This window comes from Centroberyx gerrardi, chromosome 14, assembly GCF_048128805.1.
Source record: "Centroberyx gerrardi isolate f3 chromosome 14, fCenGer3.hap1.cur.20231027, whole genome shotgun sequence".
NCBI classification, from domain to species: Eukaryota; Metazoa; Chordata; class Actinopteri; order Beryciformes; family Berycidae; genus Centroberyx; species Centroberyx gerrardi.
Window position 1 is genome coordinate 11276179 of NC_136010.1, and position 27941 is coordinate 11304119.

Sequence of the window (27941 nt, forward strand, 5' to 3'; positions counted from 1 at the left end):
GTAGGAATTTAAAGTCACACTGAAATGAAAAATGACTTTTTTGCCTTTTTCGCTCATTCTAACTATCATACCATCAACCTAAAAGTTAAAAATATATATTTTATTGTATTTTTTATATCAAAATCTCATTACTTTTACTTACTGGAAAACAGAAAATCTGTTGTGGTGACCTCATTGTGTACCAGTAGGCGTACATAAAAATTCCAACCAATAAAACCATCACAGATTGCCCCTCCCATCAAATAAAACTGCCTCTCTCTCCCTAACTGATATCCCATTGGTTTACACTTTTGAATGATCCCTCCCTGCGCTATGTCCCGCCCCAATATCCTGTTTCAACAGGAAATAAATTAAGGAAGCAAGATGCTCTCACAATGTGGTTTCATTGTGACTTTAAGCTTATTGTGCTCATTCTAAGTTGCTCTGGATAAGAGTGTCAGCTAAATGCCTCAAATGTAAGTGAAACGGGACAAGGACAAAAGGATAATAAACCAGAAGTAAACACTATACTGTCACCACCTCTACATGCTGCTTCACTAGAGAACATTTGAGGACATAGGCTACTGCCACAAAAGTCATTCTGAGAACGTCCTGCCATGAAGGGGGAGGAGGTAGAGGGAGAAGGATTAGGGTAAGGCAGAGGAGGGCTGGTCATGCAGAGAACGGCAGATAGATAGACAGTAGGAGAAACGAGACAAGTGTAATTCTTGCCCGGCGCAATTTATCACGAAGTCCCTGACAGCCACCAGCCATAAGTCACCAAATGATCGCTCTCAATAATTCACAGGGATCCCTCATGTCCTCCCCTCCCTCTCCCTGCCCTTGTAACGCGTTCCCACGACACCGGGTCAAACCGCTGTCCATCGACACTCTGAACTCTCTTCCACTGGAGTTTGACTCGTCCGGCCGGGCCGCCGCACCGCTGCAGCGCATGACAACAGGTTAGAGGAAGGTGGAGTGAAAAAGCGGGACATTCTTCCCAGTGTTTCCTTAGTGATCCCGCATCTCGCAGGCTGCATTAATAGGCCATCACTATTGACATCTCCATGGGAACGTCCCACTGCATCGCTAATACACAATTCACTGCTGTTTTCGTACATTCCATTAATATCCTCCCGTGCTGTGGAGAAGCTGAGAGTCTGTAACCATCTTGTCTCTGGGTGGTACTGTGGTACATTCTGTGGTACAGTCGACGCGAAAGATGTGACAGATATTGCGAAATACCACAAATGCTAGATCACATGGCTAAAAATATCAGTGTGATAGATCAGACCAGTGGGGCAGAAAAACACACAGATCAGTCGTCATCTCTAAACACCGCTCTGAACTGGAGGATTACCTGAACGAGGGGAGTTAAGGACTAGGCCGTGCTTGAAAGAAATTATGAGGTAGATAGATGTATCATTTTTCCAGGAGCATGTGTCTTGATTGGGATAGTTGGACAGTCCATTCATCCTTGTCATGTTGCTGTCAGAGCCCGGCTTCAGACGAGTGATGACCACTCCTGTCAGACCACACGCTGTCTGTCTCCCTCTGAGTGATAGAAATGTAGAGTGTGTCTGTACGGAAAGGACGGATCAATTTCTTTCACTCTGTCCTCTACCTCTCCGTGCTTTCCCCCTGTCATACCTTGAAAATCACAGTAATCTCTCCTCCCCTCAAATTGAAGATTTGGACATTTCCCCCCCCCCCCCACCATCTGAATCTTAATCCACACCTTTCATACATCGGTAGGGTTTTCGCTCCGACATCTGTCCCTGCTGTGTGTCACCGCTCGACCTTTTCTCTCTGTGTGTGTGTCCATCATCTCTTTTGTCTGTGCTTGTTGGCTCGGGTGATCGTGTGCTTGCGGTGTGTTTATTGCGCCGCGTGTCACAGGAGGGGAACGCCGTCGACTCAGGGACGCTCTGGAAATGTCATTGTTTGGTTGTGCTCTGCTTTATGACACAGTTTATACAGTGCGGATGATTTTTCCCTCCCGAGAGGCCTTCTGCTTTGTCTGCCTGGAATCGGGAACGGTAAATAAGTGGTAATGGGAGTGAATGGGAGGGGAAGTCAGCGAACGTTTTTCTGTCATCACTTTAGAAGGTTGCGACCCCAAAGCACGGTGGCACAGAGCTGCTAAATTATTCAGGCTGTGTCTCAAGCCCCGATCTCTGGAGAAGACGGGCCTGTGATTGCTGGGAGCGGACTGACTGACATTTGCACATGAAAATCGGCTCTGTTTCCCCCAAACACCCGCTCTGCTTAAGGAAAACAGTGGAGGGACCCTGGTTCTCTGTGCGGGGGGCCGGGGGGTGTGGTGTGGGGTGGTGGGGAGCGGCGGGGAGTGGGAGAGCTGGAGGAAGGTGGTGCAATTAGAAGAAACACTGCTGTCACAAAGCCTTACTCGCCACGCCGGAATGGCAGTGTTGCTTTATTCATTTAGCACTCAGCTATGTGCTCAGCATTTATCAACAGTAAACAACGCTAAATTAAGAATCCCGCTCAGCTCGGTCTACCCTCGACATGAAACTCTTAAACTCCTGTACACATGCGTGCTCATGCTTGTGCAGCACGGAGAAACAGACTAGGATTGAGTTACAGGCCTACTGTATGATGAATTTGAAGTTGAGGGTAAATGAATATCCTAAAAGTGTCAATATAATGAGCATAAATGCAGCTTGAAAATTGAAGTGGCAGAGCAGGACCTGGGGGACTGGCTGACTCATAAATCATCTTGCTGAGTGGGGTCAAGGGCCATTTGACTCAGACATGAGCAGAAATGTGATTTTAGTTACGGGAATATTTTCTCACCAATAATGCAAGAATAGGCCTACAGTGTGCACATACCAATATATATATTGACTAAATGCCAAAGTTTTGTTTACAAAAAAAATCAGATTGCTTTGGTTCATGCAGAAAATAATCAATGTGTTCAAATAGGCCAGGGTGTGCTATCTTGGTTAATGGTTAAAAGTCTCTGTAATGATACATTACACTGTATAAGATGTGTATGCATTGCAATGCCAGGAAATAGCATCATAACCATTCTGTAATTGCAAATCAAGATGTGTTTCATTATAATCTTCAATAGATTTCTACCAAAACACTCAACTCAAATCCAAGTTGTTAACTGTTGCTTGGCCAATTAAAGGCGGAGAGCCTTTGATTAATCACAGACTGCTTCAAGAGCGCACTAAACGTGAGCGAGCGGGAGAGAGTGAGGGAGGAGAGTGAGAACATCCCTCTGTATGCTGGACCATGTTTCTGAGCTGAAGGCGAGTGGAGGTGGGGGTGGGGTGGGGTAGGGGGGTGGGGGGGTACAGGGGATAACTGGCCCAGCCGGGAAGGAGGAGGAGAACAGAGCTACAGCGAGGGGGTGAGAGAAAGAGAGAAGCGGAGGGTGGAGCATTGGACAGATGACAAATTGTGATTAATAAATGTGGTCCAGGACGGCAGTGTGGAGGGTTGTTATTAATAGAGAGAATTAGAGTGGCTGTGCAACTCAATCTGCGCACTGTCACTCTGCATCAGGCCCCATAATCAGAGCCTAATGAAACAGCACAGCACCAGGATGTAGACACATCCACATCCACACACACTGGTTACAAATCTACACTTACTGTACAGTAAGCACACATGCGCAGGTAAGTCGGGGGGAAAATAATGCATTTCATATCAGAGTGCAAGAAAAGACGTGGCACATGGATTGGATATAAACAAACTTCATATTGATCTTTGAATTATCATGCTGGAAATGTTATATATTTTCTACGTGACAAGACCTCTATTTATTTTTTTCTCTCTCCACAGCATCTCACATATCCCTCAGCAGTCTTATTTTCAAGGGTCAAACCAAACACAGAACTACTCTGCTTTTCTTTCTCAAACATTGTATCAGTGATCTACATACACACGTTCCTCTTCATGCCTGCTGCAGACACACAGACTAGGTCATTCCTTTCCTCTGCATCAATGTGGATGTCCTCTTCCAATATCCGCTTCCTTAACTGTACAGTGCCGGTAGCTTCCCTGGTTTTGGACTGGCCCCAAATCACCTCTTTATATCCCTAATGACCTCTAAATTGATTTACACGAGAGCAATCTACATTGCAAAGAATGGGAGCTTGATAGCTGGAATCCTGTTAGCGTTAACTGGGGAAGCTGTGAGCGGCGCCCCCCCTGGGAGCGGCGGCCCTCAGGCAGCCACCTGCCTCTTGGGGACGATATGTCATCATCCCTCAGAACCGATGCTCAGTATGTGTCGGTCACACTCCCTGCTCTGGTGTGGAGAGTGTGACAGTGACGCTCTTCTCAAAGCAAAACACAGTGTGTCATAGTCATACTATGAATACAGTACCGCCTATTACTACTCAGCTGGCTTTTGTTTGTTTCCCCTTCCTTTCTTAAGTGAGCAGAATTAAACTGGGTGTATAGTTATCTGAATGTTGCTGCGGATGGCTGAATTGAAGAATTAGTGTGTCTATAAGAAACCGTGCAGACAAACCAGTCACAGCAGAAGAGAAATATAACATGAGTAATGTGGCCATAAATAAGTCCCTGCTCCTTCCCCACTTGTTTACACAGAACAGAGGAGAGAAACGATAGAACCTGAATTATGCAGACCATGCACACAAAAGACAGACAGAGATTTATACTTGGTGTATCATAATATATGAGACCAATTAAACAAACTAACAAGTCTAACGGTCCGATACTGATTCTCCTTTTGCCCTTTTGCTATTGGTGACAGTGGAGACTATTGGAGTCACACTGAAGTGAGACCAAGTCGCATCATGAAGCAAATGCATCTAATAAGAAAAAACACATTTCATCAACATAGTGCGTAACGTTCAAATTTTAGGTATGTGTGAATACTAAGGGGAACAAATCAAGAAGAGAATAGGGAGAGAGGGAGACAGACAGCTCAAAGACATGCGCATATTTCAATATTAATCACCTCAGTAATATTTTAACAGGCTCTAAAAATCCAATCCTGAGCATATTGCCTCTGACTGTTGGCAATGATTATCTGTCCCATCGAGGCTGCTTAGGCCCTCTGAGCACTGTTCTAGTGGGCCAGACTGACTGACCCGCAAACTGGGACTGACACGGCATTTAACTCATCCCTGTGTTGGGCAGCGCTGCTCGGCTCTGCCAACATTTCCCAATGGAAATATCTCAGCCCACCGCTCGCCTTCTCCCACAGCCTTCCACGCTCCCCACCTCAATTTCCCACTAAATCCAACCCATCCTGTGGATAACCACCTTAACTTGTTGACTATCCCCCTCTTCCGCTCTGGTGAGATCAGACAGTGGTCATCGCGTCTGAGGAGAGCGAGGTCGAGCTGGTGGCGCTTGATGAAAAGGGAGTCATCAATACTGTATGCAGACCTATTCCCCTTGCTCCCACTGCTTCGGCCATTAAACTTTAAACTCGCAGATCCGTGATTATGCCTGTCAGACAGGTGACACCACACTCCAGGGAAATGATGATATGAGCTAAAATCTCCCAAAGATGTTCAGGAATGTCTTGCCAATAAAATCATCAAGGTATACCAGTGAATGTGACTTGGTGGCAATTAACATTTTAGGTGACATATAGTCTACATGTAATTGCATTATTTCCCTACTATCGTTGGGGCTATAACATTGCAAGAGTGAGAGGATTTTGATGTGAGAATAGAAAAATGCTCAATTCACCATTACTGATGGGGAAAAAAGTCCTTGTGTGTGTGTGTGTATGCGTGTGTGTGTGTGTGCACATGCCTAGGTGCATGTGTGTACGTGCGTGTGTGCAAGAGTGCATACGAGTGTGTTTGTACGTGTGCACATGTATGTGTTTGTGTGTGCCTGTGTGTAGGTTTAGGTAAAGGAAAAAGAGCAGTACAGTGTGTGGGGCAGGGTGTCTCACTAATGAGGCCTTATAGCTGTGGGATGCGAGTCACACACACAGACAATGGTCTGGGGAACGTTTAGTGTCTTCTCTCCATTCCTCACACATCATGCCGAGGCAGCTTTTACTTAGTCACCCTCCTCTGTCCTGCTCCCTTCCCCAGCATGCAGAAGATGAAAACATCTGCCTTCATTTTAAATACTTTATCAAGCATTTCTTTGCAAAGAGTTGGCCTCTAACAACAGGTGAATGTCAGACCCACAAAAGATAGATGGGGCGTATCATTGCAGTATAGCCTACATTTTTTTTTTTTTTTAGCAGTTTACAGCAAAATTAATTTGCTATTTGATTTTGAAATAGCTCCCTCCCCCCAAATAATAATAATAAAAAGGAATCAAGAGTAGGTTCGCAATAAATTCCATTATTCTGTATTTGTGAAACTACCTTATGATTTTGCTGTAGACTACATACAGTTTTTCATTAGAAATAGAAAAATAAAGGTGTTGCTGTGATGTAGGGGGAAGAGAGAGAGAGAGAGAGAGAGAGAGAGAGAGAGAGAGAGAGAGAGAGAGAGAGAGAGAGAGATGTTACAGGTGTCGGACTCGGCAGCGAGAGCCAGTAGCCTACAGTGGAGAGCCACTCTGGACAGGAGCGACACGTTACTGCGCCTGCTTCGCCTGGAACTGTGTCAAGAAGTGTTTTAGGAAGTATTTTCTGGAATCTACTTTTGAAGTTATAGCGACATTTAAACTCCAGTTTTCTACCTGCGGAAGGGGACGGGGGAATACGAGCTGATTCAGAAACTCTCACCACTTTCTCCTGCGCCCATCGGCTCTCCAGCTCTCCATTTGGCACTCCAGCAGTCTCAAGTCCTCCAGTCATTTTGGTGGGACGCGGATATTGGACTGATCAACACTGTAGAATTTCCCCCTCCAAAATATCTTTGGAATATAAAGAGCAGATGGTGAGTTATTTTTTAATTATAATTTTTTTTTTTTTTTTTAACAAGTAACACATGTTCAAAATTCGTTGTTGTGTGGGCGGAGAACCTAAAATGACAATTTTATTCCACTCAAGTATTTATCACTAGGCTACTTAATTATACTATAGGCTACTATTACCGCGTATCACCTTATGAATAATCTAATATAAATGATGTTAGGCTATATATTTCTATAAAATGCTACTGTCTTTGTATCGCTTAAGGGCAAAAATGTGATTTAATTGCCGTCTCCTGGATATTTTTTTTCTGGCTAATTTATTGAATTCCAAGCACTGGCATTCCTTGAATTATTGCAAGCATATTACAGTCGCGAGGGAATGGCGAATCAATTGTCTTTGCTCTTTTTTTTTTTTTGCTATCCTTTCTCCACAGATATAGCCAGAGGAGGAATCTATCAAAAACACACCCAAGTTGATAAAGGTGTTATTGGTTTCCTGCAAACGGCACCTTTTTAAAGAGGACACCGACACCGAATAAAAGCCGGGGACCATAAAATGATCGTGTCAGGAAAAGATCTGTGAATGTATGAACTTTTATCACTTCCAGCCATGGCATCCAGTGAGACATGCACATGAAGTGAGCTCCTGAGCTGAGTAGGGGGCCTTGAGAGAGAGAAGCAGATTTTTCCCCGAATAAACTGTAAATTATCCTTCATCCAACAAACCAAACACAACCCCCACTCCCTCCTCAATGAGCTGAATTTGGCACCTGCCATCATTTCAGCATACTTTTAATAAGCTCTGGTTTCAAAACAACCCTCTTGCTGCCAGTAATGGTTTCTGTTTGATGCTGAAAATTGAAGTGAACTGGAAGACAACAAAGGAGAACAAAGAAGTTGAACCTGACTCAATGAGATGAATTATGTTTTCTGTAGTGTGTCATCCCACATTTTTGTCTAGATTACCTTAAACATTGTGATGTCTAAAGGTTTCATCTTTTCACCCATAGGCGTTTGAAACACCTTGTTCCTGGTCCGCTGGGCGTCTTTGTCATCCCTCTTGGATCCCTTCATCCCCCTTTTGTTTCCTTCCTCCCACCGTCAGCTCTGGCTGTCTGCCATCTTGTGTTCTTTCCCATACTTTGCTCTCATTTTGTGACCTGAGAACCTCATCCTCATCGCACTGCTTATTCTGACGTCGGCCCAGTGAAACACCTTTTCTCCCCCGGTCCTCTCCGCATCCTTCTCCACCTTTTCATCCCATAGTGTTTCTCAGAGAGGCTCCATCCTGGCCGGCACTATTCCAGCCAAGGGGGAGGAGGACTTCCTGACGCTGGCTGCCTCACGGCTCAGCCGCAGGAAACGCGTCATCGGAGCTGCAGTAGGTGTGGCCATGGTTCTCGTGCTGTTGGTGGCCATTCCCCTACTGGTCCACACAACCAAAGGGGGGAGCAGTGGAAGTGCGGGGAGCCATTATGAAATGCTTGGAAGCTGCAGGATGGTATGTGACCCCTACACCACCTCTCAAACTGGCCAGGAGCTGACAGCGGTGTCTCCACCCCCCCAGGATTACTCTGGGCGCAAGACTAAGACTGGGCTCCGCGGGCCTCCAGGGGTCCCGGGTCCACCAGGAGCACGCGGGGCCCCTGGAGAGCCAGGCAAACCGGGGCCACAGGGCCCCCCGGGTCCAGGTCCTGGTGGCTATGTCCCCTCCCTCTACACTCCCAAGATTGCCTTTTATGCAGGGTTACGCAAGCAGCATGAGGGGAGCGAAGTGCTGAAGTTCGACGATGTGGTGACCAATGTCGGCAATTACTATGAGCCCACCACCGGCAAGTTCACCTGCCCCCTGCCTGGCATCTACTACTTCACCTACCATGTCCTGATGAGGGGCGGTGATGGGACCAGCATGTGGGCAGACCTGAAGAAGAATGGACAGGTTAGAGTGTGTGTGCTTGCATGCATGCATGTGTGTGTACGAGAGAGGGTGCGGGCATGTATGCGTATGCACACACACGAACGTGCAACAGATCCCGCATTTTTTTCCACTGTTGACCATCCCCTCTTACCATTGACTCACATTCACCTCTGTAACATTGAGCGCTTCAAATTCACAGCACATTCCACTTAGAGGGGTGGCAACATGACAGCCAAAGAATGAAATAGCAATCTTCCTCCTCATTAAGGAGAATTCATGCTTTACACTTTAAAATCGCAGCTACAAATATTTGCATTCCCACATGTACAGTAGCTAAATGACAAGTGGCAGAATGCTGCCGCCGCCAAAGGGAACAGTCTAATTAGTAAGTATCATACACAGAGCTTGATTATCGCCTAAACAGAAGTGCAAAAGAGCACAGGAGAAATGTCTGTCAGTGCGTGGACCAGTCAGTTTACACCTCAGCTAAATAAATAATGAATGTAAAATTGACAGTCCACTCATCCACTCCCTCATTCCCCAGACACTAATTAAAGACAGAGGGGCTGATGGGGGGAAGAGGAGAGAAGAGGTGGGATAAATCACAGGGATTTCGTCGGAGGACTCCAAATTCAGGAAACATTTTCACAAGTCACTTTTTACATTCATTCATCAAGGACTTCAGACGCAAATACATTCAACACAGACCGCATTTCACACACATGTAGTATGCAGAGGATTGTATGCACAAGCTGATATAGGCTCATACTTACACCTCATCACCACAGTTACGCTACATAAAGCAGATTTAGGATGGTTCATTTAGATTAGAATTCAGTGAGATGTAAAAAATGTTAAGAAATTGAATAAATCATTCCATCATTAACCATCATTTGACTGTGTGTGTGTGTGAAATCACAGAAGCGACCATATGTGTTTAAGGCTGCCTGTCTAATGTCCTATATTGTCATTCAAGTCACCCGAGCCTGCTAAATCATTCATAAATCTTAGATTAGATCCCCTGATCACCAGCTATGCCTTCCTTTTCTAACCCCTCCCCAGCTTGTTCATTGATTCTCCATTAATTATCTTTTCACTCAACTCAATTATTTAACCTCGCCTAGGTCCATCTGACACCCATCAGGTGGGCCCCTTAAACAGTTCTGTTAATCAGAGCGCTCACCTAACAGGAATCTACCTCAATTGAGCTACTGTTAGATGAAAATGTCTTGAAAATGAAACGCTACAGAGTGCCTGATCATGTTTGGTGTTGTGTTGAAGCCCTGAGGCAGGCGGGTACTCTGCCTGAGGCCGTATGAGTGTCAGTCAGCGGCGAGTGTTTACTAAATGGGCACAATGGCTGACAGGCTGCATTCCTGACTGCAGAATCTGCAGTCAGGAACAGCCTGTTTTGCCATCGCCGTAGGTGCTGAGGCTTTATCAGATATATTGTCTGCCCATTGGGGTCTTATAAAACAAACAAAAAAAAAAATATGGAGTTGCCACAGCCACAAACATTTGCCACTCTCACTTGTGTTGTAGTTTGTGCACCCAAACAGATAAGGTCATTTATAATCTTGTATTTATTAGGCGGCGAGTCAAAGGGATTGAGAGACTCAGTCAGAATGAATGGAGCACAGGAGACGTGACATGACAGGGACATGCTGAGACGTCCACTACATGACAGTGAAAGGGAGAACAAAATAAGACAAGTGAGTTGATGGAAAGATCAGGGGTGGAGGAGAGGAAGATAGATGACTTAATGGAGGTGTGGAGACAGTGGGCCGGTAGACGAGGCATCGGGGAGGCCGCTGGTGAAGGCCGGGATGAGATCAGGCCTGATGACCAATGGACACCCACTCAACATGTCACGGCTTGACAAGTGATCAAGGCCGACCAGAGAAAGAGAGAAAATTGGTCTGGAAATTGTGTTTATGCACCAATTCAGCGCTTGCCGATGCCTGTTCGAGACAGTTTAAAAACACTATACTAATTAATTCTGGGACTACCAATAGATTTCTCCTGGGGATATTTCATATGTAACTCCACCTGTATCTTTGCTAATGACTTTATAAATTGGCATACTGTATTGCCGCGTTTGCTGCTGGGCTGTGTGTGGTTGCTGCATGGGTGAAACTAACCAGATGGTAACATGTGACATGAGTGTGGTTTGATGCGATGTCAGAATCTCAGGAGGATTAGCTGACTGTTGCAGGGCTTCTGTGCGATTCCTGCAGATCCATTACCTATTACTTTCACTAAATCCCCACTTTGTAAAGCCGATCTGCTTACACCTCAATCTAACATTCACAAATCATTGCCGGGTGACAGGGACTCGGAGTCGGGGGGATTTGTGATTGAAGGGAGTCACACTTCAGTTGCTTCCATGTTTGTAACAAGACTGTAATTGACTTGCAGGACAATTCCACTTGTGTAACGTGAATATTTGCTTAGCACTGTTACACTCTATTCTTAACTCAACTAACCAATCCCTATATAATAAATCACATGGTTTTCTACAGTATTCGCACAGTTATGAAACAAATAAGAGGCATTTTATCAACTAAACATGCCAACTGTGACAGCTCAGCCAGGGGAGATGATGTGTCCATATCATGTCCTTATGATACTTCATGATTTAATGCTGCATTTAGCCTTCCTCGACTTAAACAGTTGATAATGCACTTACTACTGCTGCCACTGCTATTGTAAATGTATATCCTGCTTAATCACTCTATTACCAATTCATTATCAGAGATATATGGGGTGTATGCTACTTTATATGCCAGCTTGGTTGCAAATGTTATTAAGTGAGCACAAGTCTATGCTAATGTCGGCATGCTTTATAAGTTGCCGGGGAGGTGGTAATACGTCATGCTTATCTCCTCAACGGAGCATCTTCCCTTCCCCTCATTAACTGCAGTGAGTCTGTTCATGTATTAATTTATACTCCCATAGTGCTCTGCTGTATATCTATATTTGATATCCTTCATACAATGTGCAAAATAGACAAATAGATAGAGTCTCAGCTCTGATTTAATCTTACCCTTGTTTTTCACCTGTCACAGGCTCCTTTAATAGCTCAGTTAAAGGTCAAGTTATTTTAAAATGTCATCACTTGCTGTAATGACCGGTACCTGTATTAACTTACCCAGTACAGAGACAAAGACATGCTACAGTTGAAATATAATTAGCCTTTGGATTAAAGAGCAGGGAGTTAGATACCTAGCACAATTTTGTTCTATAAAGACAAATCAAATGGTTGGCTTTTTTAGTGCATGATAGAGAAAGGGAGATATTTGAGTGCTTTTGAAGAAAGACGTTAATTTAAGTATCTGGACTCATGCTGTACACTAGTATTACCATTTATGCACTGTAAAGCACAGGCTATAATATCAAATGCCAGGTAATAGCAATCTGAGGGAAAGTTGTATGCTATAGTAGCTTGTCTCCATGTAATCCCAGGCCCCCAGAGGAGAGAGAAAACCTATTCAATAAATATTCTATTTCCACGCCCCCCCTCCAACACGACCCCCCCCCCCCCCCCCCTGCCTGCCATGTGCTGGGGTCCCTTAGGTAAGTTTAACAGCTACTTTTCTATTGTCTCCGCTCTAAGAGGTCAGTATATCACAGCGAATGAATCCTGTCAGTTTTATTACCAGTGGAGCACGGCACCACAGATAAAAAACAAGACTTCATATACCCCCACATCTCCCTGGTCTCACAAAATAGCCTCGCTTGATCAGTCTGTTACTCTAGCCCCCCCCCTCTCCTTTCCTCAACCCTCTGGCCCTTGTTTTCGTTTCTCTCCTTTTTGTCTATCCTTGTCTGTCTTCTGCGCCGCATCTCCGCTTGTATAGAAAATGACACTGCAGCTGCTCCCCGCGCCGCCACCCCTCCCTCCCCCCTCCTCCATCCTCGCCTGTGGCCCCCCTATCCTCCCAGGCGTGTTTACCGGAGGCCCTGTAATGAAAGGGCCAGGCAGAGACAGAGACAGCCACAGGCGAGCCCCGGGGGCCCCTGCCTCACGACTCACAACCCTCCCAGCCGCGGGATCAGCTCAGTGTGCCGCCTGGTTCACTTGGATCACTCTGTGTCCTCCAGCCGTATCCATCTCCTCTGTCGGCTCCCCATCCTAATCCCACCTCGACTCCCTCATGCCTGTCTGTCTGGGATCTGCATTAATGGATGACTTACATTATCCCTGCACACATTGGAGCTGTACATCCGCTGAAGCACCAATTCATATATCGTGTATTGACAAAATGATTTCTACACTGATTGATGAATATTTGCTCTGTTATACAGAAATCAACAGCGACCCAATGCATTAAGTCATGAGAGTCAGAGAGGGCCTGAGGGGGAAAAGAACTCCCTCCGTTACACCGTTTGGCCAAAATAATGAGCAGGATGACATATGCCTGGTGTCAATAGGAAGTCACAACAACAGCATCATTGTCAGAAGCAGCCAAAGATGCAAATGTGATATTGGCTGTCACTACACATGTCAGGCAGAACGACAATATAACCTTTACAGATGACAATGGATTGGTGTCGTTATTTGAGAGAGGGTCTTATGAGGACCTAAGAAAGGCTAAATTATGTTCATTGTATAATTATCCTTACAGGGCCTGTTGAATTAGTCCGATTCTGCAAGAGCTTCTAAAACTGCTGTAGAAATGCCTTAAAGATTTCTGGTAGTAAATGCTGTAATATTTATACATACACTTAACAAGTCACACTACTCCAGTCAACACAGTCTATTTAAGCACCTGTAACCTACTGACTGTTGATGAGGAAACCTGATAAAGAATGCAGGTGAAAAGCATTGTTCTCTCCTATGGGTTTTGCTGTTGCACTGAAGAACATTAAATATATGAAAATATGAAATGGCACTTCAGTGTGCAGGAGAGTACTTTCATCATTGTTTGGGCACCATATTCAGCTCAAGAGAGCAAATAATTGAATCAGTTAGCTTGTTTATGTATGAAGCTATTACTGTAACCACAGGAAGATGTAATACATAGAGTCGACAGAATCCCAGCTCTAATGAAATAGGACTGTTGCTGCAGTGTAACCATTGCTGTGGTCAGTTTTACTGTGTGATAGCTGAGCTGTGAAGCCCCAGGAGATAGACTGCCCCGCTCCCTTAATCAATCTGGTTTAGAGTGGACAGGGACATGCTTAACCGCTGGCCGCCAACATGCTCTGTGTTGGATGCAGCATCCGTGACCTGCATCTCATTTAAGAAGACCTACAGATACTGACCAGGCAGTGGAAAACAACTCCAGGGTTGATAGAGGGCAAAATAGATCTGTATAGGGAAAAAGAGCATATTTTCTTAGTTACAGTAATTCAGGCTCTCTTGCTCAGCGATTGGCTGTTTTCAAATTGATGTGTGTTCGTTGGGGAGAAAGGGCCCCAGTGATGGGGGTGACATGATGGTAGTTGAGTTGCAGATCATATTCTGTGGCTGTCATGGAGATGTGCGTGGCTTGTCTGGCGGCTGACAGAGATTGAGTGCTCCCAGCGTGGATGGACACTGAGCCAGACACAAGGCCACTGATGGCTGACATATGTCTGATGATTGGAGTTGCTACACCAGAATTATTGATATATCCTACTTAGGAGGTTTTTAGGAATGCAGCCTAGCGTATAATTACACTTTTTGCATTTGTCAAAAAAAAAAAGTAGTACAAGGATAAAATATTTGTACAGGATGTTAAAAGGTTTGTACAGCAAAAAAGTAATGTAACCATTCCTTTAGATTTCTCTTATTAAAAATACTTATTCAGCAGTGTGCATGAAGCTTCATGAATGTTTTGTAAGGTCTGCATATATACTTTATAAATAAGCCCCCTCCATTTCATGTGGGTTACACTCCAATCTTTATAAAACATTCAATGATGCAGCAATGTAAGCTTGGCATGTTGTTTATAAAATTTAAAGCCTCTGAAATAGTAACAGAGTAAATCCTCTGTTTCCACTAGAATTGTAACTCAATCTAGGCATGTGTGTTTAAATGTCCACATGAGTAAACCCAATTAAATGTGTTAACAAACAAGTAAAGATCCACTGCCGCTGGGTCAATAAGACCAAACGCACAAACAGCATGCAAATGTGAAACTGTCTGGCTCGGGCATAGCCACTCAATATCATGCATATTGAGCTGGCCTAGCATCATAAGCAACAGGTCAATAGCTAGTGAAGATAGTGTTGCTCTTTTCCAGGTCTAGCTAGCTTCCCCATAGACAACCTGTTGTCCCCAGTGAGTCGGCTTATCTCCACAACCCAATCAGATCTCCATCCTCAATCCTTAACTCTGAGCCACAGCCACAGCAGAGCTGTCCAGCTGATCAATAAGAGGCAGAATGGCTGTATTCTCAGTCCAGCTCTGGGGTCAGAGGTCACAGTTCCATCCATCTGTTTATCAAGCATGTAGACCTCATCAGGAGGTGATGTCATACTCATGGGCTCCTCTTTTGAAGGCTGTTGATAGTTGATGATGATCAAGGATGAAAAAGAAAAATGTTGCCAAGGGAGTCAATGAGAGGTGTGTTGGTTTTAGTAGTAGTAGTAGTAGTTTAAGGATAGATTGTCATTTTAAAGACAAGAGCTGAGAGTGTGGGAAGGTTGAGTGAGTGGCGGTGACATTTGCAAGTGTTTGTTCGGCTCCGTCCATGTTCTAATTGTCAGTGTGTGTGTCCTCTGTGGGTGACAGGTAAGAGCCAGCGCCATCGCTCAGGACGCTGATCAGAATTACGACTACGCCTCCAACAGTGTGATCCTGCATTTGGACGTGGGCGATGAGGTGTGTGTGCAGCTGGACGGAGGGAAGGTCCATGGAGGAAACACAAACAAGTACAGCACCTTCTCCGGCTTCCTCATCTACCCAGACTGAACCGAATCACACTAAGAGAGAATGGAGTGGTTAGAAAAAACACCAACATGCACATATGCATATGCGGACACACGCAGACACACACATACACACTGACTCATATGCACACATAAGCATGCACACACACACATACACGTACACAAACACAGATGCGCGCACGTGGAGATACCTGCAAGCGCATGCATGTGCATACATACACACACATGCACGCATGCGCTCAAGCACACACACACATACACACCCTGAGATTAAAACAGACTACTATGGCGTGGATCGAGTGAAAACCTGAGAGATAAGTGGAATTAAGTGGAATCGTGTGATATCGAGCCAATCATCATGACCAAGTGCATTTATTGACCCCTTGTGTGTGTAAATATGAATTTCAGAATATGTACAGTATAGGTGCACGTTGTGGCTCTGAAATATCCAACATATTTTAACGTGTTCCATATTAACTGACATTGTGAAATCTACAATATAACCAACACCGTCAGTCTGTTTGTTCTTTAATGCAGTCATGGTGTTGAGGTCGGCATTAGTCAAGATTACTGAGCTGGGGCAAAGGCGCACCTTCTGTAATCCAACCTTTACATACATTTACCTGCAGTACATCCCCATGGCCTCTGATCACATGGCCTGCCCATCTTTCGCAACTCTGCTTTACCAAATATTCCTCCCCTCTGCTTCAAATTGAAATACCTCAGTGGAAATAAATAAAATCCCTGTTGTGAATCACCCTGCATCGGCACGACGTGGATCAAAATAAGGCCATCTGAATAAACACAGATGGACGACCTTCCTTTCCTGTTCACACCATGACACAGGATATCACATGGCAAGATAAAACACAACATATTATAAAGCAACACAACGCAACACATTTTACGGATGTCAGTTGAGTTGTGTGTTCTAATTGCCAAGTGCATTATTGACTCCTTGTGTGTGTGTGTGTGTGTGTGTGTGTGTGTGTGTGCGCATGTGAGTGTGTGTGTGTGTGTGTGTGAGTGGATATGGACGTAGATACTGTACAAGCAGTGTAGATGTGACAGCTGCAGTGTTTTACTTACATTAAATGTTGTACAATACATTACAGCCATGATACTGTAATCACGCTGCCATACCCACTTTAGTGCATTATTTTTGAGGAACCCTTTCAAAGTAACATCTTATGTATAAACACTGTAATCTTGGGATGGGATACCCGATATGCTGAATAGGTTGAGTAGACAATTGCTATTAAAATATCTATATCAGCACTGTCCATTTCTCTGTTCTTACGTGTTGTTTTGGGGTGGTGAAGGTCAGGGCTGAATAAAGGTTTATACATTGACATTCACACACACACACTCACGTGGACACATATACATTCACACACCCTTGTTCAGTTTTATTTGGAGTGAGCACATGGACTGTCTCTGCCAAATTGGATATATGGCGTGAGTGTGTGGAATTAGAGCGACTGGGATCGAAGCAACAACGGCTGACCAGAGTCACCGCCTGCTCCACCATGGATTTCCAATATGTCTTAAGACACTGCCTAAGACGCAAATATTAATATATTGATCTGAGCTTATAATACACCCAAGCTCTACAAAATCCAGCCAATATGTACATTTTAAATGGAACAATATCTTCACCAATTGTACAAACACAAAGAAAGTTGGTCCAGTGTTTGATGGGGCTTGAAATTCTTTAATGAGGATTTGAACCAGCATACTAAAATATTTTTTTTTTGCACAGCCTTAAAATGACAAGAAATAAATCTAGGGAATCGGAGGAATGCTCCTCAAATAATGATGGTATTTTTCTCTCAACCCAGTGGTATTCCCCACAGAGACTTTAGAGAAATACAAGCACACTCACATTTGTCCAGCTTCTTCTGGTGAATCTATATTTCTGAATACATATGTTTAGAGCCATGGTAAATAGTTTAAAATGTCCAATATATTAGTGACCTATTAAATTTGATAAAATTAATCAAACCTTTTTATTATTTTGTGTCTCTTTGTATGTTAATCATCAATATCAGTCTCTTATAGTAGAATTTTTCAGCAAATTCAGCAAGGTAATCGGTTGCTCTTCCTATTTCATTAGTTCTCAATTAGCTTGAATAGATGGAACTAGCTTTTCTCTAATAGAAATAATTGTTCATGCATAATAGCTTTGAGGTGAATTATCTTAACATTGCAACATACTTGTGTCTAGCATAGCATGAACTGAGATAAATACTATATTTGATCCATTTGTGCAATTTAATTAGTTTCATATGATATACAAACTGTGCAAAAACACAGTAATAATCATTATACCTAAACACTATTATGCTTAAATAAACATGTCTCCTAACAATATTTGATATCATGTGTGATAAAAGGTTACGGTGCTGAATTCAAAATAGATCGCAAAAATACATTTTAATGTTGATACAATTATCAATAGGTTCTTTTCTATACACATATGCACCTGTTCATTCCAAAGACTCATCATTTACAGTTTACACCTTTTAACAGTTCTCAAACCAGGGGGAGGCAGACATCATCTCATGTAAAACAGACAGGATCTTGAATTCTACCTAGGTCATTGGCAAAAAAAAGAGGAGGGAAATGTCTAATTAGAGTTGAGAGCTGATGGCATTCTGGACTTAAAGGCTTTGGTGAATCTGTTGCTTCTGAGCGGAGGAAGAGGGATGTAGCCGCACCATGCCTGGGCCCAGCCTCCTGGCTCTCTCTCCTGGCAGATTCCAGTTGAAAGTTAATTGGACGGGGAGAGGTCTGAGACAGGCTGCACTGAGGCCCATTAGTGATTCCCCTGTCGAATGCAGAGCCACGAGGATCACAGACTCACAAATAGGCGGATTAAAATAATCAATAGACTTGACTTCCATCGAACACACACACACACGCACGCACGCACACAGAGTAATTAGTGGACAACCTATTCAGCAGTGGACTATGATACCCTCCTGAACCTTACCTCACACACGTAAGCTCCACACTGCAATAGCTGTGGTGCCTAATGAGGGGAAATAGTTGTGTCTGCTTGTGAGGAGAATGAAGAAAAGGTCAGGGAGCCACCAAACAGCATTCTGCTAGTCATATCCTAGCGCTTTGTCACCAAATAATTTCTATTAAATATTTCAACATGGCCACATAAACTCCAAAAGGCATTGAAATGGCTGATAAAAAGCCACATTTAACCTGGGATCACAATGGACATAACCATTTATGTATAAAAGGCTTAGAGACTCAATTTGCCCAGTGAGTGCCTACTAAGAGGAAAAAAGTTAAATAGAAATTAGATTCTCCTCAGTTTCCACTTGAGCATCAGTGAAACCTTCCACTCCGTATATAAAGCATGATTTGCTTTATATTCTTGTTAGCTTGATAAATCACAAACAGCTGCTCAAGATATCCCTTCCTCATACGTTTACATTTAGATATTTTTTTAAATTTGACTCATATTTACTCCAAGGCAACCAACTGAATAGAGCCCTTTCAAATAGCAGATTTCAGCAGCAACACTGCCCTCTTCTGTCAATGTAAAAATAGTGCAAATGCATCCATGCAACATGCGTATAGTGCCAAATATCCTCACTAAAATCCATTAAAATGAAGCGGCAACAAATCTTTTTACCTTATTCTATCAAATCAACCTCTGAAAGAAATCAGCACACAACAACCAACATAAGTTTTCAGAAAAAAAAACCATTTATTTAAATGCAGCAACAAATTAATGGAAAATTAAAAACATGGGAACCGATGGAAATGTTTTTTTTCTACCTCATGAATGTATGGCTTTTAAACATATTGGTTTACTGCATAGCTCTGGCAGCAGTGAGGGAGGGACATGTTCCCAGCCAAAGCAAGTCTTAGCCAATAATACAGTAGGTCGCTGACAATCACTCTACATACCAATGTCCCAACCAACATCGACACGCTATCAATAATTCTATCATTATCCAAAGACAGGTAGTCTTAAGTGCTGCATCTCGGAATGTTATTGCAGACTATGCAAGCACAAAAGCTCCTAATTGCATGCAGGTTGGTCACATGTGTGAATGGGCCTGGCAGCAACAGCCAGGGTCATTTGTGGTCTTAAATGGGGAATGTAAAGGCACTTCTTAAAATAAAAAGATGTGTGAAGATAATCCATGGAAAAAGGCAAAGGGGGCGGGGGGGCTGTGGAAGCTAACTGCAAAAAGAGGGTACATGTGACAGGGTAAAAAAGTGGAAAAAAAAAATAGGGGAAAAAAAGGAATGCTCTTCATCTTCACCCGTTCATGACCATCCTGACCAGTTCTGTGAAGAGAGAGAAGAGAGGGAGACAAACATGAGACCCAAAGCTTATAAGACCGACTCCAACTACAGCATCTGGAGCAAGGTGCCCCTCCTCATCCCACTTTGGTGAGCCAGGGTGGGAGATGCTGCATTTGGAGGAGAGATCCCCCACATTCTGCCCACTCGTTAGAGGAAAGAAGGAGTTAAAGAGGGGACTGAGAGAAAGAGGTGAGGTAATCATCTCTATCTCCTATTCAGCCAAAGCATATGGATTTGGCCATGTCTAGGATCCAAGAAAAGTTGGTTAGAGAAGCCATCCTCGCCGTTTGCTTTCCTCTACTAGAGAAGCAGAGAGAAGGGGAACAAAGGAGCTACAGTCAGATCAGATAGCGCCCAGCTATAAATCAGCTTCCATCAGGACAGAGGAGAGAGAGAACAACCAGCACATGAGCAATTCACTGCAATTATCTGGTTAGTAGAAGGAGGGACTGGTTCACTCTCCCAAAGCTGGTGGATATACTCTAATAAAAAACATTTCTATAATACATGATGCTCTATTGTAAACATGTGTGTGAAAAGACTGTCACCGAAAGTGGAAAAAAAAGCCTATTCTAATGTCACCATTCACATGCAAATGTAACTAAAAGAGAGCTGCCTTGTGACCTCTACACCCATCAGTGATAAGGTGGCTCAAATGACTCTAGCCATCGGCCACCAAGCTTCCCCAGCTCTGAGCCCCGAGTGAGACCAGTCGCTTCCCTGTGTGTCTACCATATCCCCCTATATACTGAGGGTATGTCCAGACACATGCAGAGGGGCATGCTGCAGCCAGGGGCCAAGGCAGAAGGCTGCAGGAGAGAGAGACAGAACAGCAGGAGGCTACAAATGGGTCAAAGCCTCAGGACTTAAGATGAGTGGGACCACCAGGCTTTCCCCATGGGCAGCTACAGGTCAGATCTACCTTGGGACAGCATATTGTTCTCATGCACGATGGCACTATGGAGAGCAGAACTAGAGCTGATCAGAGTTAAGCTGGCCTAGTGGGAGTGGATTATTAAATGGGGATAAAAAGCAGGAAAGCCTGGGGGTGCCACCTCATGGTATACCCAATGCTCGTACCGACCCTCAGCCTGACATGATGTGGCGGACAAAGGCTGTGGAGGAAGAACAGTGACACAGCATCAACAGTTGATATTCACACAGGGTCATTCATTAACCATGAGCGTCAGGTGAGTGTAGATATTATGTAACAGGAGACAGTAACCTGGATAGACACCCTCTGCCCACCTCCTCAAAAGAGACTAAATTAAGCATTGTAGAAGTGATCACCTGTCAGTTTAACAGTTATCAATTGCTCCCAATGGCTGCCTTTAGAATGCCAGCATCTGCTTAAACAGAAATCTCATACTACCATGTTCTCAGCAGTTACACAGTGTTTCACATCTCAACACAGCACACATGCAGTGTCATGCATGACCAAGGTTTCATAACCACGTTGTCAAGAGCGGTTATGATGGTCAGACTGAGCGGTTTACAGGTTTAAGGCAACGGCATCGTCACACACCATCAGCCTAATTAGTAGCTAGCATCCCATCCTGTTCCTGTCTATTTCTTTCCCCCTCACCTTCATAATTGATGCAGCCATTTGGATCTTCGTGTCCCGCCAAGAGCGTCTCCACTTCCTCCTCTGTCATCTTCTCGCCTACGTGGGTGACATTACCATGAATTCTCAATGTGACAACCAAGGATTTCACATTTCCAGATAAATAAATGGACAATAGAAAAAAAAAACATGAACATTCAACAAAAAAAAAAAGTCACTCAGGTGCCAGATTGAGAATGAACAAGCAGAGGAAAAGAATAAACTCCACACACTGGATAGCTCTCGATGCAAAATGAATTTATTAACACTGCAGTGAATAATTAAGTAAAATAAGGATTCTGTGTGGATTCTATTCTTTTCCTCTGCAGATAATATATGGGCCATGAATAAAATAAAAAGGAAAAATAAAACATTCAGTTACAATATTTTTTAAGTCAAGTTCTCTGACATAAATAGTGTGTGTGTAAAAAATACACCTTAAATAGCTTTTCCAGAGATCTATTAAAAGTGCGGTGAAAATGTAACCTACCTAGCGTGGTGAGGACGTGACGTAGCTCTGCTCCCATTACTGTGCCGTTGCCCTCCTTGTCAAAGACACGCAGTCCCTCCACAAAATCCTCAAAGGAGCCCTGGTCCTTATTCTTAGCAATGGCCTGGAGCATGGGCAGGAACTGCTCAAAGTCTAGCATTTTGTAGTTCATCTCTGCAAAAGACAAGTAAAACAGAATCAATGAGGCAAGTCACAATGAACTTACAGCTGAAACACTCATAAAAATGGTGGTCAACAGCATCCCAATTAAAAGATAAGAATGATGAAAAACAAGCCCAAGTCAATACAAATTCTAGACATTTTCCTAGGGGGAAACTGTGCACTGAAAACAGTATCAAATGATTTACAAATAGGACATGATATTCCCACTCCTTGCAGGCTAATAAAGCAATGACATATAACCCCAATAAGTTTAGTATCTCCCCCTCACCCTCAGCCTTGGGGTTGCCCAGGACCTTGAGCACCTCAGCGTTGACGGGGTTCTGTCCCAGGGCCCGCATGACGTCCCCACACTGGCTGTAGCTGATCTTCCCATCGCCCGTCCTGTCAAACAGCAGGAAGGCCTCCTTAAACTCTGCGGGGAACACAGACACATGAAGGCTTAGAGCAGGGAATCAATAGATGCGGAGAGATGAGTCGATATGTATGGAAGGATGATATGGAGATAGGGAGTTAATTGGAAATATATGAAAATAGAAAAGCGTCAGGACAGATGGTGAGAACAAGCAGTCTAGAGAAAGCACAGATTAAGATGAGTGACTTTAGTTTTGTTAATCAATTGGTACTCTTCTTGAAGGCCTACATTTTTAGTTGAATCTAGGTCACCATTATTTTTTTTTACTATTGTAATTGCACTGGCCTATATTGGTCTGTCTTCATCAAGTTGATTAGATCAACCTGCCCTTTAAAAAGTAAAATGAGCAGGCAGCTCTCACAGAACCAGATTGTCAAGCCTTATCAGGTATCATGGGCCGGTCTAGCCAGGATAATTAGAGTGTATTGTTTAAGTTAAATTAGGTTAGAAAAATAGGTGGGGGGAGAAAAATACCTTAGCACTTAATCATGATTCTTTGCAAAAGAAAATAAGACTTGGGCAAGATTAGCCTGCATGTTGTAGGTCTAAACATTAGTAAAACAAATTTCCTACAGATCAACAAATAGTTAAAGGCTTAAACATTAGTTTAATCCTTAGAAGTGCTCCACTAAAGTGACCTACAAGTGGAAAGGATAAATTAGAATGATACAGGTCGACTTGTCTTAAATTCCAATCTCAACCATGTCAAAGCTTCTCCAAACTCCCTGGATATCACAATTAGCACTTAGATTTCTAGTTTGCTGTAAGATTTTAGCAAGGGCTGTAATGTTTGACACATACACTCAGAATCAAAACATGCTTCAAGCTTCCAACATTTTACGCTTAGGAGTTATGTTGTGAATGGGATGCTGAAACCTTACTGTCATGTGCATACTGAATGAAGCTTCAACCATCATACTCGTACCCACCAGGTTTCAAACCATTTACAGAAAATAGTGCCAACGATTGAACATAACCAAGGAGTCCACCACATGCAAAATATATATATATTTTTTAAAAACCTCACCTAGCTACACAATCTGCAAATGATCCATTGCTTATTCATTTGTTTCTGTTGAATGTGCATTTCACTTCAATATTATCTCTAATATCTCATCACTCATTTTATGGTAGCAACCAAAAGACTGACTAATAAGATTAATGCGACAGCAGTGTGACAGAGTGTATTCAGTCATTAGCTCTACCAGTTGGAGCAACAGTCTGTCTGGCAGAATGGTCTCGCAGGTGGCTTGGCACAGTTTCTTCTCTTCTCTTTAAAAAGCCTCATTTGACACCCCTACTTTTAGCCAACTCCACTCTGATATCAATATTTTATTGTAATGTTGAATAGTCAATAAGGCCTTGAGGTTATCTGAGCCTTCCGAGGCGTTCACATTAACAAGTATTAATGACTATTTTTGTTGTTAAGTGGAGTAATCTAGCCTTTATCAGCCATGGCTCCATGTTTTCATTTTTTACAAGGTTGGTTAATCTAGCTTTATTGTGACATCGGGCAAACTAGTTAAGCTCAAGAACGAAACAAAGAGGATCCAAAAAAAAAAAAAAAAAAAAGATCTTGCAATCTGAAAAAACTGTATTTGGGGATTATGCAATACATAGGCGGACTCTTAAGAGGGCAGGCTGTTTATATAGTGGTATGGGATAGGCCATTTTCCCAAAAAGCTCAGGCACTGTTGTTAAGTTTTTTCCTGTTCTCAGGAATGTGCCTCTTCCCTTCTGGCCTGTGAGCACTTTTCCCAACACCATATTTGGTATGAGAGGAGTGGAGGAAAGTAGGAGGAGAGTCAGCTAGCAGTAGCCTATTATGTCAACAGTGATTAAACAAAACCAGAGGATGAAAATCATCCACCACTGTGTCCAGCACCAAAAAAGGGCACACTCATGGCAATGACCCGTTGGAAGATAACAGGCTAATTTTATGGTAAACTGACACAGTCAGGAATGCACAGATCCCAATAGAAAGAACACTGCAGAGAACAGATGTGGCTAAGTTTGGATTTAAGAATGAAATAATTATTGCTATGAATGACTGACCATACATAATAAACAGTGCAACACACAGTCAAAGCTGGTAAGTATTACAACATGATACATAAATTATGACAAATTTCGACGTACCAAGACAGCAGTGCAAAGCAACTCTCACTCACAGAGACACATTATGTTTGTCCAGAAACCAACATGCAGATCACACCCTAAACACTCTGAGATAGCCATCAGTTTTGTGCTAAGATGGTCCCTTATCACTGACTTACCATGAATCTGATCCAGGTTAAACTCAATCTGGAAAGGACAAGCAGTTGCAAGTGGAAAGTGATGAAACAGTACGGAAAGAAAGGAGAACTTAACCACAACTACCGTTAAAGGATGACAGGCGGGCTTAGAGCAGGTGATAGGAGAGAGCTACAGGGCAAAGTGTCATCTGAACCAAGCAAGGATGAAGGCATGCAAAACAAGGAGCATCTGGAAATGTCACAACACAAACTCAAAACTCACCAAGGATTTGATCTTCCGAGAAGTCAGACTGTTCAAAGAGAAATTAGGCTAAATGAAAATGACGGCTTTTGCTACACAGTGCAAAGCTAGCTATCGTTAAGTTAACGAGCTCTAGAGCACATTTTCTAGTTAGTTAGACTTATTGGACCCAAATATTCCCTAACTCTAGAACATTTAGCAATCACAGCATCACACCCAGCTAGTTAGGTAGCTTATTGTTATATAAAAAAGTGTAATTGTTCGCTAACATTAGCTGACCCTGCTAGCTTCACAACTTCCACTTCCGCTAGCGGCTAGCATGCAAGTTGGCGAATCAAAAGATTCTAACTTCATATCTTACAAAGTAAGACCATCTTCCTAAAGCCATAGCACTCGAAATTAAGACCGTAAGAACGGCGGTTGTGTTTGCTATATCGAGTATAAGGTAAACCCCACCATGTCTGTGTCCGCTGAGGTGTGTCCGAGGCGTCGGCAAACCAAAGAATGTGTGACGGCTCAGCAAGAAGGGCAGGGTAAAGCCTACAGCCCAGCAGTGCGTCATAGCTGTGCAGTGCGCACTACGTACAGCACGCAGCAAGGGGGAGCAAGTGTGGCGCATACGGGTCTGTGGTCTGGAGCTGGAGTATCTTTGGTGATTCTGAACTCAATGGATGAATGCATGATTGCACTAGGGTATGACCTGCCAGTTTAGCAAAGGAACTGGGCATCCGATCGTGCAGGTGTGATGGATCTAATGGACTGATGCCACTATCTTTGCCTAGCAGGAGGTCTGTCCTCCTATCAGGTCTCTGGTCCCACTATGGTCAAAGGCAGGTATCTACTGGGTCAGGGAGGTTATGACATGGCCCACTTATACTCACAGGCTAAATGGGTCAGTCCATAAATCTAGCCTACATAATATGCAGTACACACAAGAGAATAACATACAAAGCATATGGTGATGACAGCAAAGCTAAAGCCCAATTAATGTGCCAAGTCTAATGTGGGCCACACCAATAGACTAGAGCAAGGCCTCCAACTCAAAGCAGTTCTACCTTAATGCATCCAGATTCTTTGACAGTCTTTGACAGTTTGACAAATGTTTTACCTGATTGACCTACTGTAACATGCCTGCCTTTAACCAAATATGCCATGGTAGTTCCCTGATAATGGTGCCCTCGGTAATGTTGAAATGTGTAATGTTTAATTTTCCAGTTAATTGAGATTCAATAGAGATAGATAGAGATACATCTGTCAAGCTCATTTAGCAATTTAAAAGGTTTGACATTTCCACAGACATTCATTCTATTTCTATAGACATGCAGTCTATGGAAATGTAGAAAGAATGGCCATGATGGTCAAAAATATATTTATATTGCTTGTATGTTGGAAGTTAAAGATATTTGATATTGGTAGTGATAACCACTATATGCACCACTGCAACATCGCTAAACCTTTAACAACATTGCACAGAACTTGTGATTTGTCTTATGAATGGTTGCCTAAGTCACAGGACAGAAGATTATAAATAGATAGGCCTACTTTCCCTGCAGGCAGTTTGTTGTTTTGCCAATGGGGACAAAGTGAAATTGTTATATTAAAGTAATATGTTTTCTCATGCTGAATTTTGAACTGCATTGTTTTTAATATTTGCCTCTTATAGCAACCACAAGTTTGTAGGGCACAAGTTGTACTAATTTAATCAAATCACCCGCCTGATGAAATAAAGTTAGAGAAGTAGCACATACTCTAGTAGCAAACAGCCTCTTCCTCCCTAAGGAGGCCACTGACTGACAGGCAGCCTTGCTCTCATCAATGCCCCATTTCTTTTCTTAGCCTGATTCATCCTCATTCCAGATTAATGCTGACATTTTGGTCTCTCTGATTAGCCTCAGATTCATAGAAGGCTAGCTGTAAATAATTTTAGAGATATTCTTTTTGAATCATGGCATAATTTGACATCTGATAAATCATTCTGAAACTTCTGAGAGATCATTTACTGTATATCGCTGTCTGAGATTTAAAATGTTTGCTAAGAGAACTAAGCGTTATATTCAGCTATTACTTGGCAAACCGGTTAATAAGACCTATTAGATTTCTAGGTAGAATCCTAATTTACGAATGCCCCACATTAGCTTTGTCACAGACAGTGTAAAGTGCTGCAGACGCTCCACTCACCTCCAAGGTGCTGGGGTCAAATGGTGAATCCGAGGGACGCAGCATCCTTGGCTTCTGCTCTGGAGCCGGTCTTGGAGCTGCAGGGGCCGCAGGGAGGCAGGGGAACGGGGGTCCCAGTCTGGGTTGGGCACCTGGTGATGGAGTCTTCTTGATGGAGGGTTCTCTTTTAGGGGCCATTCCTAATGTCCAGGATAGCTTAAACTTAGTCCTGCTCTCAGTTCCCTGCACCAGCTGCCGGTGTGGTTGCTGAGAGGAGAGGAGTGGAGGAACCGAGCGATGAAGGAAAGTGTGTCAGATGTGTATATCCTATGAAGGGGCGGGGGGAGGAGGGAGAGGAGGAGAGGGGGAGGGGGGGTGGGGTGATGATGCCTGGGGATTGGCAGGTGGATCAGGCAGAGGTGGATGTATGGAGTAGCATGTGAGTGAGTGAAGTGAAGCGTAGGAGGAGTGGAGATGAGAGGGTGAGTGTAGAATAAGGAGGGGGATGGATATAGAGAGAACCAAGCTCAGCTGTATGACTCCAAGCACATGCTTTTATTTGGGTCAGAAGTGTGTGTGTGTGTGTGGGGGAGTGAAGCAGCAACGAGAAGGATTTTTCTGTCCTATAGCAAGCTCAATACACAAC

General features: G+C 43.4%; 2 protein-coding genes across 4 annotated transcripts; one reads left to right on the plus strand and one right to left on the minus strand.

Annotated features, from left to right (window-relative positions):
* The first annotated feature begins 8206 nt into the window (after positions 1-8206).
* On the plus strand, positions 8207-15638 carry c1ql4a (complement component 1, q subcomponent-like 4). The gene is made up of 2 exons (XM_071903271.2): positions 8207-8758; positions 15459-15638. Exons 1-2 carry the CDS (start codon positions 8213-8215, stop codon positions 15636-15638), a joined length of 726 nt encoding a protein of 241 aa, XP_071759372.2. The 5' UTR covers positions 8207-8212.
* Positions 15639-19322: 3684 nt separating this feature from the next.
* On the minus strand, positions 19323-27493 carry LOC139914862 (myosin light polypeptide 6). 3 transcript variants are annotated; one of them, XM_071903283.2, is made up of 7 exons: positions 25595-25700; positions 25160-25187; positions 22499-22642; positions 22048-22221; positions 21540-21617; positions 21039-21069; positions 19323-19936 (listed from the first exon to the last, which is right to left on the minus strand). In XM_071903283.2, exons 1-6 carry the CDS (start codon positions 25595-25597, stop codon positions 21041-21043), a joined length of 456 nt encoding a protein of 151 aa, XP_071759384.1. In that variant the 5' UTR covers positions 25598-25700; the 3' UTR covers positions 19323-19936; positions 21039-21040. The 3 variants fall into 3 exon arrangements, with proteins under 3 accessions (XP_071759384.1, XP_071759383.1, XP_071759382.1); XM_071903282.2 differs by lacking the exons at positions 21039-21069; positions 25160-25187; positions 25595-25700 and adding exons at positions 24919-24946; positions 27317-27493; XM_071903281.2 differs by lacking the exons at positions 21039-21069; positions 25595-25700 and adding an exon at positions 27317-27493.
* Between the last annotated feature and the right edge of the window lie 448 nt (positions 27494-27941).